The 13,613-nt window shown below is 46.8% G+C and overlaps 1 protein-coding gene across 1 annotated transcript; it reads right to left on the reverse strand.

Moving 5' to 3' along the window:
- Positions 1–1,127: 1,127 nt before the first annotated feature.
- LOC309349914 (cytochrome P450 1A5-like) lies at positions 1,128–12,310 on the reverse strand. The gene is made up of 7 exons (XM_081876343.1): positions 12,189–12,310; positions 8,950–9,820; positions 7,919–8,030; positions 7,037–7,126; positions 6,667–6,790; positions 4,227–4,313; positions 1,128–1,594 (listed from the first exon to the last, which is right to left on the reverse strand). Exons 2-7 carry the CDS (start codon positions 9,781–9,783, stop codon positions 1,288–1,290), a joined length of 1,554 nt encoding a protein of 517 aa, XP_081732469.1. The 5' UTR covers positions 9,784–9,820; positions 12,189–12,310; the 3' UTR covers positions 1,128–1,287.
- Between the last annotated feature and the right edge of the window lie 1,303 nt (positions 12,311–13,613).

The raw sequence follows: 13,613 nt of genomic DNA on the forward strand, positions 1-13,613 counted from the left end.
GATATACATTTAATTCCTTGTGAAAACTCACCAACGTTCTTGTGTGAATTTCTCCTGAAATGAACATTTCAGTGCACTTTCCCCCAGCATAATTAATCTTTGCTTGCTTTTTTTTTTAGTAATAGATGCAAGATGCCATGCACATTAGGGTGGTTCATAAAAACCTTTTTTTTTAAAATGCCTGCTCCAAAGGTCTTATCTTACTACACTAGGGATTATATAGCTACAGTATATCTGAAATTCCATGCATATCAGTTAATGTCTTGACCCTGCTCTGCTGAATTGAAATTTCAGCCTTCACGACATAGGAAAACGGCCAAGTAAGCAGCTATTTTCGTGGAGGAGGGTCAAGACATTGACTGATATGTTCCTTAAGAAACCAGAGGCCTTTCTCCTGGGCATTGTCGGCCAATTGGTGCCAAAGAAAGACAGAACATTCTTTATGTATGCAACAATTGCAGCAAGAATACTCATCGCAAAATATTGGAAGACACAAGATTTGCCCACCCTGGAAGAATGGCAGATGCAAGTGATAGACTATATGGAGATGGCAGAAATGACTGGCAGAATCCGAGACCTGGGAGAAGAGTCGATGGAAGAGGACTGGAAGAAGTTTAAAGACTATCTGCAGAAACATTGTAAAATGTTTGAATGTTAAAATGATGTTGGATTTAAAGAGAATATGGCATCAGTGATATAGTTAAAAGGAGTATGTAAAAATTCTTAAAAAGAAAAGGGGGAAAAGACCAGAGTAATATTATGTCAAACTTAAACAAAATGGCACAAGGGATTAAGTTATAAAGAATAGGTAAAAACTGATTTTGAAAAGAGAAGAAAAATTGGAGACATAATAGGTTGAAATATATAATTATAAATGAGGTCTGAAAGAGGGTTAGAATTTGCTGAACTTGATCGTGTAAAGGGGAACACAAAAAAGGGAGATGTGAGGAAGTCAAGAAAGAGGGTTATATAGATATTAAGTTAAAAATTGGACTTTTTCTTGTTTATGTTTTTATTGTCTTTTTCTGTTTTTTTGTGATGTACTTTTTCTTTTTTTGATGTATTTTTCTTTTGTTGTATGTTCTATTATATAAAATCTTAATAAATATCTTTTTTAAAAAAAGACATTGACTGATATGCATAAAATTTTAGATATCCCTAGTGTAGTACGATAAGACCTTTGGAGCAGGTATTTAAAAAAAAAAAAGTTTGTTATGAACCGCCCTAATGCACACATAGACAGATGTGTTCCTCCCCACCCCTTACAGGGAGTTGTGTCTTTGCCGCTCACTCATGGCTCCTCTGTGGGAAGCGCTGTTTTACTTGGAAGTCCTCGCATCGCTTGTACTTCATGGAGAGGCCATAGCGAGGGGTCATGTCCACCTTCACCCCGTCCGGGATACTGAACTGCAGTTGCTGTAGCAAAGTGGCCAAGAAGAGGAAGACCTGCCAGCGGGCAAGAGGCTCTCCAATGCACCTCCTCTTCCCCAGGCCAAATGCCAGGACCTTCTCGCTCTCATCCCGGTTGATGCCCTTCCCGTTGGCAGTCAGGAATCGCTCTGGCTTAAAGGAGGAAGGGGATTCCCAAAGGGTTCTGGAAAAGGAACATTTTTTTGAATGAATGAATGAGCATGCAAACTCCTTGCCTCAAGCAGAGATGAGAGAAAAATATTGATTCAGTTTGCATAAGGACACTCTGAAACAATACACCAGCTGAAACCTAGCCATCCTTTAAACTCACACTTTCCGGAATTTTGTAACACAGTTCTCTGGCCAAGTAGAAAAATGCTTAAGCTGGGGTAAAACGTGCCTGGGAATGCATATATTGGTGAGAATGATATATGCATGCATTATATTGGGAGGGACTTTTTAGCAAAAATGTGTAGATCAGGCAAGATTTCATACAGATATGTGTCTACAAGGAGAAATTTGTTGAATTATTATCATGAGGACATTTTTTAAAAGAAGATTTTTTAAAGACGGTAACTGAAAGAAACTAAAATTGGCCAATTCATCAATCCCTAATCTCATGTGCATCTATTTAATATTTCTCTAAACTGGAGTGTGGTGTGGCAGGGCAGGGTGATATGGTCCCGGGCACATACTTTTGAGGGGGTGCCCCCCCAGGGATCCTCATCCTGCCCTGCCAACCACTGGGGGGGGTCTCTGGGCCCCAGAGCCCAGCCTGGCCATGCCGCCAAGTCCCTGGGCCCCTCGCTCAGATGGCAAGCAGGTACAGATGGAAGGAGGCAGGCAAGGAATGACTGGCGTTCCTCTCCGCAGGCACTGGGGGGATTCACCTGCCAAGGGCTGTGTCGACTGGCTGGGCTCTGCTGTACGTAGGCAGGCAGGCAGCACGGCTCAGCCCCACTTCTGTCTGGTGGTGGGGGCTGGGCTGGTGCGGCAGACTTTGTTCAACTTCCGCGCCCGGGTGCCAGCAAACGCCACTATGACAGTGATCTGATATGGCCAATGTTGTGCCCTCACCTCATCCTTGACCATTAGCTATGTTGGCTGGGACTAAATGGACATCTAATTCAGCAATACGTGGAGTACAACACAAGCCTCATTTTTTGTTTTAAAAAGCTACGTCATTGTTGTTGTTTTTGTTGTAGTTGTTAATAATAATAATAAATAACATTCCTTGGGCCAGGGACTAGCTTCACGACTGCCAGAGGGAGCAGCTAACCAGGACTCTCTCTTCTAGACTGGAAAGAGGGAGAAGCAGCTGGCCTTGAACTCAACATTTTGAGGAAGGTTGTGATGTCTGTTCAAAAAGGCATAATGATGAATCCAAAGCTGGTTCGCTGTTCAAGATACATTCTCTTACACACTGCCTCATCTCTACAGCAGTGTGAGATTTCAGGGGTCCAGCCTTACCCAGGGTCTGAGAATCCTTTGGAAATGAGGCACAGAGGAGTCTGTGGCATCTTTAGGGTATATGGTTTCATTTACACATATATACAACCTGCCCCTGGGTGGTGAGGCTGCAGAGCAGTCGCATCCCAAGAGGGCCTTGTTTCGCCCACGGCTGCAGCCTCAGATCCCAAGAGACCCCAAACATCATGTGTGACCCTCTCTGCAGGATAAAACAGACAGACCGCCTTGTGCTTTGCCCCACCCCCTCCAGCTTGCAAAATCGACCCTTTTTTCTTTTCCGCTTAGCTCATCTCCCACTTCAATCCTGGATGCTTCCTCTCCCATCTCTGGTATGGTCTCAGCAGAGAGTATTTTGCCTTGTTGATGGCTTTCCTTGAGGGTTACCATATTTTTCGCTCTATAGGACACACTTTTTCCCCTCCAAAAATGAAGGGGAAATGTGTGTGCATCCTATGGGGCGAATGCAGGCTTCAGGCAGCTATCCGCAAGCCTTCGGAGCATGGCAGGAGTTCCCGCTGGGCTCTGAAGGCTTGCGGATAACAGCCTGAAGCCTAAAGCCCGGGGAGCACAGCGCCAACTCCTGCTGCGTTCCCCGGGTTTCCCCTGCCCCAGCCCTGCGGCTAAAAACGAAGCCAAGACAGCGAGTGGAATCCATCCCGCTCGCTGTCTTGGCTTCTGCCAAAGCCTTGCGCAGCCTCTCCCGGCTGGATAGGTTGTGCGTGGCTAAAGAGGAAGCCAAGACAGCCAGCAGGATGGATCCCGCTCGCTGTCTTGGCTTCTTTGCTCTTTGGGGCTGGGGGAAATAATAATTTTTTTCTTTATTCCCCCCCCTAAAAACTAGGTGCGCCCTATGGTCCGATGTGCACTATGGAGCGAAAAATACGGTAATAACTGGCCATCATCATCTTCTGTCTTCCTAATGACCCTCCCTCAGGGAGCTGGTCTGACTTGTAAACATAAACTAAGCCCAGGGATTTCCATCTTTAACACAGTTTAGTCAAACTTTGATCGATTCTAACTTTTACTGAATCCAAGAATTTTGGGTGACTTGCACTCACAAACTCTGGCACCCAGAACCTATACCAGTATGTCTGTAACATATTCACACTTAAAATCAGGGATGGGGAACCTGCAGCCCTCCAGATGTTGTTGGATTCCAACTCACATCATCTCTGACCACTGGTTACACATGCTGGGACTTACGGGAGCTGGAGCCCAACAAGATCTAGAGAGCACCCAATTCCCCATCCCTGCTTAAATGAGTGCTAAGGAATATGACTGATCAGTACAGTGAGCATGCACAAGGTGTGGGGAACATGTCTTCCCAAGGGCTGAGATACACTTACTCATCATGGTTGACTTGCCACTGGTTGACAAAGACACAGAGGTCCCTTGGGATGTAGTAGCCATTCAAAACAGTGTCTTTGGTTGTACTGAAATGGGAAATAAATGTATTCATTGGGAAAACCCCACAAAGCATCTGAAGGGATGGAAGAGTGGAAGGAATGTCAAATGGAGGCTGTAGGAATGAAATGAACGCCATGCGATGGGGAAAGGGATAGAGATTAATAGGGCGGTTTCAGTTTTGGTCTTCTCCGACCCTGCCCATTTCTCCTCTGATCCCATCCGCTTGGTCCCCAGAAGGCACAAATCTGCCCCCACGGGCTGAAAAAACCCCTGCCCCCTGCTGCAGTGGCCAAGGTCAAGTCATATTAGGCACCCGTAAAGACAAAACAAGAAGGAAGCCACTCCAATCATCCTAGGTTGCCATGCATTGCCCTTAAACATTGATCAGTCTCAGACTAAGGTTACAGGTTTTTTTCAGTAAATCCGGGGACACTTTAAATGAATGAATGAATGAATGAATGAATGAATGAATGTTCGGGACATTGATGCTGCAGCGATAGCGGTGGCAGAGGGGCAGCCACCGCCTTGACCTCAACCACCATGTTTCCCCTTCCTCCGAGGCTCCTTTCTCCTTTCTCCATGAGCCTGGGCAGCCCCTGAGTTGTTGGTTCTTCGGTGGTGGTGGTGGGGAAGCGGTGCACGGTGGGTCAGGCATGGAAGGCGGGCAGGGGGCAGGGATCTCTCAGGCAGTGCGATGCCTCCTTTCCCCAATCCCATTCCTACATTCGTCAGTGGCATAGCGTGGGTTGTCAGCACCCGGGGCAAGGCAAGTAATTTGCACCCCCTAACCCGTGGATTTGCGCCCCCTAACCCTAACCCACAGATGTTGCGCCCGGTGCGCCCGGCCCCCCCTGCACCCCCCAAGCTACACCACTGACTTTCGTGCAAGCAGGAGGGGGCGGGGATCCCTCAGCTGGGAAGGGAGGCTTCCCGTTGCCTAACTGAGAGATCCCTGCCCCCTCCTGATTTGCACACAAGCTCTGATAGGCAGCATGAAGCCTCCCTTCACAGCTTGGTTGCTGGGGTCAAGGAAGGTGGAGGCAGCCCGGAAGCTGCATCTTTGAGCCCCTGCACCACCATCTCATGGTGACTTCCGAGCAGCTCCTGAAGCCAGCCAGATCCAGCTGCTCCGGGCTGCTGAGACTACTGCTGCTGCGTTTCCCAGGACATTAGATGAAATCCAGGGACATTCCAGGGATGGAATTTGTCCGGGGACATATTCGCAAATCCGGGGACTGTCCCCGGGAAACGGGGACGCCTGGTAACCCTATCTCAGACATTTCTCTCCCTCATCATGAAGACCTGGAGTTTTCTTCATTTTTGAAAGGTGGAAACCTTGAAAATGCTGATAATTCCATACCAGATGACCCACCCCATGTAGACGCAAGGAAGGCACAGGCCGAGGGTGAGGCCCCTCGTGGACATGAGCTGGGGAATCGGGATGGGTTTGTGTGGCGATCACACAGGGTCCCCGGACGTTTAACGGTCTATTGATCCCTGTGCCACCACTGTGCTCGCTTCCCCGCTGCCACCAACCAGTTAATCTCTGGTAAAACACTGAGTCCAGTCAGTTGTTAAAAGTGAACCAAAAAAACCAAGTTTATTTTAAAAACATTAACAAGTTTATGGTTTCTCAGATAATATTCCTGTCAGTATCTTAACTTTAGTTTCTTTACCGGCCTATACCTTCCTAATACCTTCTGACTGATTATCTCAACTGTTTGACTGACTCCTCTTAACAAATTCGCTCACTCTCTCATAGCTCAACACACAGACTTATCCTCTGTCTCTTCTAACTCTAGACTGTCTTCTCAACAACTCTCACTAAAAAACCTCTGTGCTTAAACCTTATACAGTGGTGCCCCGCAAGACGAATGCCTCGCAAGACGAAAAACCCGCTAGACGAAAGGGTTTTCTGTTTTGGAGGTGCTTTGCAAAATGAATTTCCCTATGGGCTTGCTTCGCAAGACGAAATGTCTTGCGAGTTTTTCCGACTTTTTTCCCCTCCCCCCCCTTTCTAAGCCGCTAAGCCGCTTATCCGCTTATCCGCTTATCTGATAAGCCGATAAGCCTCTAAAAGCCGCTAAAAGCTGCTAAAAGCCGCTAAAAGCCACTAATCCGCTAATAGCGCTAATCCGCTAAGCCATCAATGGGCTTGCTTCGCAAGACGAAAAAAACGCTAGACGAAGAGAATCGCGGAACGGATTCTTTTCGTCTTGCGAGGCACCACTGTACACAGTTAACTCTGCCCCCTGGGTTCCCATTGGTTAGTCATTTTACAATTAGTTAACCCTTTCCCTCTGAACCCAGTAAGATATCACACACCTAGGAGGGCAAACGCCACAGTTTGCTTGTCTCTTTGAAAGGCTCAGGACTTACCAGTGAGGGATTGTGAAGGGCAGGAAGGAGGAGTGCCTGAACACCTCCAGGATGAAGGCTTCGGTGTAAGGCATCAGGGGACGGTCCGACAGCCGGGGCTTGCGCTCTCGGCCAATGCTCTCATCTACAGGTTAAGCATAAGAACATCAGAAGACTCCACTGGATCAGGCCAGTGACCCGTCTAGTCCAGCCCCTTGTTCTCACAGGGGCCAACCATATGCCCATTATGCGAAACCAGCAAGCCATTGTGGCTAGTGGCCCTTCCCTCCATGAATTTGTCTTTTAAAGCCATCCAGGTTAAAGAGGAGAGAAAGAAACTGGGATCCAGTCTGCCAAAGAGACGCGTGAATTATTATAAACAGAGTTTTACCTATTTCTTCCTGAATCTTCTTTTGGATTTCTGGATAGACAACAAGATACATGAGGCACCAGGACAAGGCTGTGGTCACTGTGTCAAACCCTGGGGGGGGGGGTCGGAGGGAAACAGAGCGGTGTTTTTTAAAAAAACAAAACAAAACACAAAAGCCTTTTTTTAAAAAAAAGTGAACCTCCTTTTTTAAAGGTGAATATAATTTTAGTCTGCATCAATTAAATAGTATCCAAGTCTCAATAGTTCCCATCTGAGTGAATGTGTATATAATTAGACATGCTGTTGAGAATGGGGACCCATATCTGTACGTCTCCCAGATGTTCATAATTCCAGAGCTCAGGTTCATCCACAGCAGCAGACTGTGGGGAGATTCAAGACAGACCAAAGAGAATTGGGGAGCTACGTTACAATTACAGTGTTACCTCAGGTTAAGAACTTAATTCCTTCTGGAGGTCCGTTCTTAACCTGAAACTGTTCTTAACCTGAGGTACCACTTTAGCTAATGGGGCCTCCCACTGCTGCCGCGCCGCCAGAGCACGATTTCTGTTCTCATCCTGAAGCAAAGTTCTTAACCCGAAGTACTATTTCTGGGTTAGCGGAGTCTGTAACCTGAAGCGTCTGTAACCCGAGGTACCACTGTACTTGGTACTGGGAAACCAATTCATCACAGCTCAAGAATCCCTGGCAGATGGTCATGCAACCTTCAAAGGAAACCTGTTCAATGGGTCTTATCATCAGAAAGATCTTCTGAATGTTTAGTTGGAACCTCCTTTCATGTCATTAGAATCCATTGGTTCTGAACCTCCCTCTGGAGCACAAGAAACAAGCTTGCTCCATCTTCCATGGGGAAGCCCTTCAGATATTTTCTCGAAACCTCCTTACCTGCCCCAAATAGGTCATTGACGAGGTTCACTACTTTTTCAGGTGAGAGTTGAAGCTTTGCGTTTTCTTGGCTGTGGTCGATGAGGGAGTCTGTGATGTCCCGGATGCTGTCCTGGGAAGGAATAGAGACTCAGTTCACAATTATGGTGGTTAGAAGCCAGTTCTTGACTTCCCAGCTTTTTTTCTGGTGCTGCTCTTGTGATTTGACATCAAGGACAGCCTGTATTTGTTAAAGCATGCATTTTCATTGGATTTTAATGGGTACACACTCTTAAAATGAAACTTCATCGAGGTTTTTCTAGTGCTGACTCTGGTTTTGTTTTGTTATTTAACAACAACCAACCATGTGGTGGCCATCACATACAAGATGAAATGCAATCAGAAGGTGGAAGAGAAGTAACATGGAGGACATAACGTTTCATGGCCTATCTGGGAAGTCCTTATTTCAGGCATAGGCAAACTTGGCCCTCCAGATGTTTTGGGACTACAACTCCCATCATCCCTAGCTAGCAGGACCAGTCTGTCAGGGATGATACGAGTTGTAGTCCCAAAACATCTGGAGGGCCGAGTTTGCCTATGCCTGCCTTAGTCCATTATATAGGGAAGAGTCATAGCTCAGTGGTAGAAGAAGAAGAAGAGTTTGGATTTGATATCCCGCCTTTCACTCCCTTTAAGGAGTCTCAAAGCGGCTAACATTCTCCTTTCCCTTCCTCCCCCACAACAAACACTCTGTGAGGTGAGTGGGGCTGAGAGACTTCAAAGAAGTGTGACTAGCCCAAGGTCACCCAGCAGCTGCATGTGGAGGAGCGGAGACGCGAACCCGGTTCCCCAGGATTACGAGACTACCGCTCTTAACCACTACACCACACTGGCTCTCTCCAGTTCAGTCCCCACTGGCATTGCAAGGAAGGGCTGGAAATATTTCCTGCCTGGAACCATGGAGAACCACTGCTGCCAGTTAGAATGGACAATGGTGAGCCTGAAGGACTTATAGCCCAACCTGGCATGAAGCAGTTCCCTGCATCCCTTACCTTGCTGAAGCTTTCATAGTGCTCTTGGACGATCTTCTGCAGGAAGGTAGTGAAGCGTTGGTTGATGGCCTTAAACTTCTGTATGTTGTTGCTCGGGAGGTACTGGAGGGCAGGGATGTAGTCAGCCGGGTTGCCGGAGGATGCAAACTCCACAAAGTCCTCGCTCACATTCACTATACTAAGCAGCTCCTCATCTTCATGTCGGTAGCGCTTGCCAAAGCAAATGGCACTGATGACGTTGGCCACAGAGACCACCAGGTACTGGTAAGGGTCGAGGCTCTTCTTCTCCAGCATCACCTGCTGCAGTTTCATCACCAGGTAGGTGGCCTCTTTGGAGACGTGCTCTTCCAATAGGCAGGTGGAGGAGGAGTCAGGGCTGGGGGAAGCAGCGAAGCTTTTGAGGGCACTCTGGGCCAGTTTCCGGCGCATCTGCCACACCTCCCCAGAGTCTGTGCTGAAAACCAGGCTGTTGCCTCCTGACACAAAGCGGGAGCTGAACAGGTCAGGACGGCCCATGAAGTCTCCTCCTTGCCTCACCAAGGCCTGCTTGATAGTCTCGAGGCCACTTAGCACTACCACTGGCCTCATGCCAATATGGATCTTCATCACATCTCCGTACTTCTGGCTCATTTGCGTCAGACTCAAGTGGGGGTTCTGCCCCAGATCCAACATGTTGCCAATGAATGGGTAGCCCCATGGCCCTGGGAGACTCTTTAGGCCCTGTGGCACCTGCGTCCGGAGGGATTTGATAGCGATGAAGATCAGGCAGAAAACAGCAATGGCGATGAGGGCTTCTGCAGCCGAGATGGTGCCCAGGATTCCCATCAGCGACATGGCAAATGGGGACAGGGTGGACGGGTAAGAAACCCTCCTGAAATGAGCCAAAGGACAGCCCAGGAGGCAGGGTTAGCGGGTGAAAGTCTGTGTTTGGCTTTGCTGAACTCAGAGAGTTGCAAGCAAAGAACCAAATACTTGCAGATTAAGTTACATCGTGCAAGAGAGTGTGTTCAGAAAGGACTCATTCAGGTGTCCTGCATGCTTGGAAACGAAATTCCTGCAGATCTGTAGTCTAAGGTTGTTAACAGAGAACAACTTAAGGTTTATGTACAGCGGTTGTAATTGGGTTGAACCACAGGTGAAACAGGTTACACGGAAAGGGGGAGGATGTTAGAACATTCCGTTCCACCTTAAAAGGAACAGGCATGATTGTTGTGTGTCACATGCATGTTTACCTTCCAGCACAGCTTGCTGGGAACTTCCGTTGTGTATAGCTTTTGCTTATGCTTCTTGCTTGGACACGAAAGGGGGAAGACATGTTTTTTCCTTTGTCCTGATGTATGCTGAATAAACTGCTTGTAAATACGCTTTACATATGCCTCTATCTGCCTTTCTGTTGCGAAGTTTGTTTACTCTGCTGGCTTGTGTGCTCAGCTTCTGAAAGACTTCTGAAGCTCTGAGTCACAGTTTTGATGCAGAACCAAGGACTGGAGTTCGGCCGGCAACTGGCCAGTGGCCTGGAGCCAGCTGGGGGCCTGACCATTGACCAGTCTGACTGAGGCTGATAGGACATGGAGTCCAAACACTCTTGGAGGGCCACAGTTTCCCCAGCTCTAGTCTATAGGGACATCACTCCATGAGTAATACCAGTTTTCATGGTTGTTAAATCAAACTACCACTCCCTTGGAAGGTGATGAACTCTCCCTCCTTGGAGGTTTTTAAGCAGAGATTGGGTGGCCATCTGTCAGTGATGCTTTAGTTGAGATTCCTGCATTGCAGGGGCTGGACTAGATGACCATCGGGGTCCCTTTCAACTCTACAGTTCTATTATTCTAAAACAGCTAGATACCATGTATATGGAGGCAATGCATGACCTTCCTTAGTTGGGGCTGATTCATACGAGCATTAAAAATGCATTTGCTATTATTTTTAATTTATCCGCTGCTCCTTTCACAACGCCCTCCATCTGCTTCCTGCCTTGCCATTTTCAGTGTCTTTTTGCTTCTCTCTGTTCTCAGGCGCTGAGCTGATTGCCAATGACCTTTCATTACTGGTTATCAATGGACTTGCAATAGTCAATAAAAACACACTCTCCATCTGCTATACATTTTGGAAAGTTTGAGGAAGTTGTTTGTTTGTTCTGCATCTGGACACTTCTTAAAGTATCATAATTGAATTTTGCATATTGGCTATTGAGATCAAGGAGCAGGTTTTTGCCTCTGTTTGGAGACAAGGAGATGCCAATTTGAATCAAGATCGTGGGCTGAATCTTTCACAACAGAGATGGTTTTTTATTTTAGGTTTGTTTGTTTTTTTGGTGTCTCAGAATTGCTGAGCAATGCCAGGTATGAGGTTGCTAGCTTATAATAAATGTTCTACATCATAGGAATAGAAATCTATGCTTTGACATTTTCGTGGAGAAGCAGCAGAGACTGTACCACAGTCATTAACCAGTTGTAGAAACTTTTCAAATGCCTGTCATAATCTTCCAAACTGCTTCCTTCTTTCCCTTTGTGGAGAGAGGGGAAACCTTTCCAGATCGCCCCCACCAGCAAAAGTGTGCTATAACTTATGGACAATCTTCTTAAACTTATTTTTTTGGAGGTAGGCAGGGGAGTTCTTCTCCAGATTTATTTATTTTCTTACATGTATATCTCTACCTTCAGGTAGCCCTGAAGTTTTTAATGTTTGACGTTTTACTATGTTTTTATATACACTGTAAGCTGCCCAGAGCGGCTAGGGAAACCCAGCCAGATGGGTGGGATATAAATAATAAAATAATAATAATAATAACAATAATTCCACCATATGACATGACTCTGCAGTAAACTTCCAGGCTCTGGCCAGATCCAGTGTCAGCCCACCAATGGCCCCAGGTGCCTTCAGACTACATTTGGGACAGATAACAGAGTCCACCCAGGCCCCATCTCTGCTTCTGCAGGTTTCCCCATATCCCATCCCTGCTACTTATGGTCAGAATCCCCTTCCCTGCCTGTGAAGGGTACACTTTCCCAGCTGGGACCACCTCTATCCTATATCCCCTATACAACAACTAGCACACAGCAGACTTATACTAAACAGGTAAAATGATACATTGCTATGCTACCTTATAATAGGATGATGCAGAAAAAGGCCTGCAGTGGAAATCTAGGCATGTTGACTTGGAGGTAAATCCCAGCAGGTTTTCTGGGGCTTCCCAGCAGCCAATCATGCAAACATTTACAGCTTAGCACAATACAGACCTGTGTAGCTCAGATGGGCGAAGGAACTGGAGTCTTGACCAGTGCCGTAGCTAATCCAGTCAGGATTTTCTGTCTAGATCTCTCTCTTCCCCCAGTGGACATGCTGTGCTGAGCAGTTCCAGAGGTCATTTTATGCACTGCCCTCAGATTGGCCAATCCATGCCCTCTTCCGCTGGCCAAATCCACATCTTCCCAGCCAAGGCTGGACTAACAAACAGCTAGTATTGGAGGAAGCCCAACCCACTCCACTCCAGATTGTGGTGGAATCAAAGAACATGTCCCATATCAGCCAGCCACAGCCTTGTTGATTGCCACAAGCACATTCCAAGTGTTCTTGAGCTGTTGCAGTTTTTGTGTTGTCTTGAGTTGTAATGCTGCACTGAATAAAATTGGATTTCATTTTTTTTTTATCAAAGCAAGCTCTTGGTCATTGCAAGAGAAATTCACCAAACTAAAAAGACTTCTGCTTGTTGAAATGTATAGCTTGCACCAACTCAGCTCAGCAAATTGGAACAAAACAATGAGTGGTATTAAACCAGGTTTTAATAACCAGGTTTCAGAGTAAACCCATCAAAATCAATGGGCCGAAATTAGTCATGTTCATTGATTTCTGTGGGTCTACACTTAGTTGAATATCACCCAAATGCAACTGATTGACATTTCTCCAGTCTTCCTGCCTGAGCCCCAATGTCCAACTACAAAGGGCAGAGGTTTCCCAGGAGTAAAGCTGTCCAGTTTGAAGATGAAGAATCATATGAAGGAAGGTTAGGGGCCTTGAAGTTGCTCACCATCCCCAGTTAGCACTTCGACAGCAGACTGAGCAGACAGGCAGGGGACTTGGCCAAAGCCCACCCCCCCACCAGGAGAAAGAAGAAGTCTTGTGTTTCTGTTTGAATGGGGGTGATTATTTCTATGCATTTAACTCAGCATATGCACATGTTATGCAAGGCGAGAAGAGACAGGAGAGCAATCCAAAGCCGGAAGGTCTGTTGCCTGGAAGATGGGGCAAGCTTGTCTTCTACTGCTCTGGCGGGGCGGACCCAAACCAGCTGATTCAAATGGCAAGAAAGGTGATTCCAACTAAAGGTTAGGAAGAACATTTGAGGGTAAGAGTGAGGGCTCTGACCTATAAAACCTTAAATGGCTCAGGAGCACAGTACCTCAGGGACTGCCTCTCTCTTTATGAACCTACCTGGACCCTGAAATCATCTTCTGAGTTCCTTCTTCATGTGCCTCCTCCATGAGAGGTCCAGAGGCTGGCAACAGAAGGCTGATCTGGAATCTTTGTTACACCAGGTGAAAATGTTCCTCTTTAACCAGGCCTTTGGCTGCTCAACATCTGATGCCCTTTTAAAATGTCTTATGGAAGGGGGGGGATAATTGGATTGTTTTCGGTTTTACAGTGGTACCTCGGGTTAAGAAGTT

The sequence above is a fragment of the Podarcis erhardii genome (genome assembly GCF_964252035.2).
Source record: "Podarcis erhardii genome assembly, chromosome: 9".
In the NCBI taxonomy this organism is placed as follows: Eukaryota; Metazoa; Chordata; class Lepidosauria; order Squamata; family Lacertidae; genus Podarcis; species Podarcis erhardii.

Bases quoted from the DNA above. Each gene is read 5' to 3' on its own strand.
- LOC309349914 (XM_081876343.1), bottom strand. From the start codon at position 9,783: ATGTCGCTGATGGGAATCCTGGGCACCATCTCGGCTGCAGAAGCCCTC. The intron at 6,791-7,036 runs GTAAAACTCTGT...CTTAACCTGTAG, and splicing joins GAAGATTCAGGAAGAAATAG to ATGAGAGCATTGGCCGAGAG. The intron at 4,314-6,666 runs GTAAGTCCTGAG...TTCCCATTTCAG, and splicing joins CCCTTCACAATCCCTCACTG to TACAACCAAAGACACTGTTT.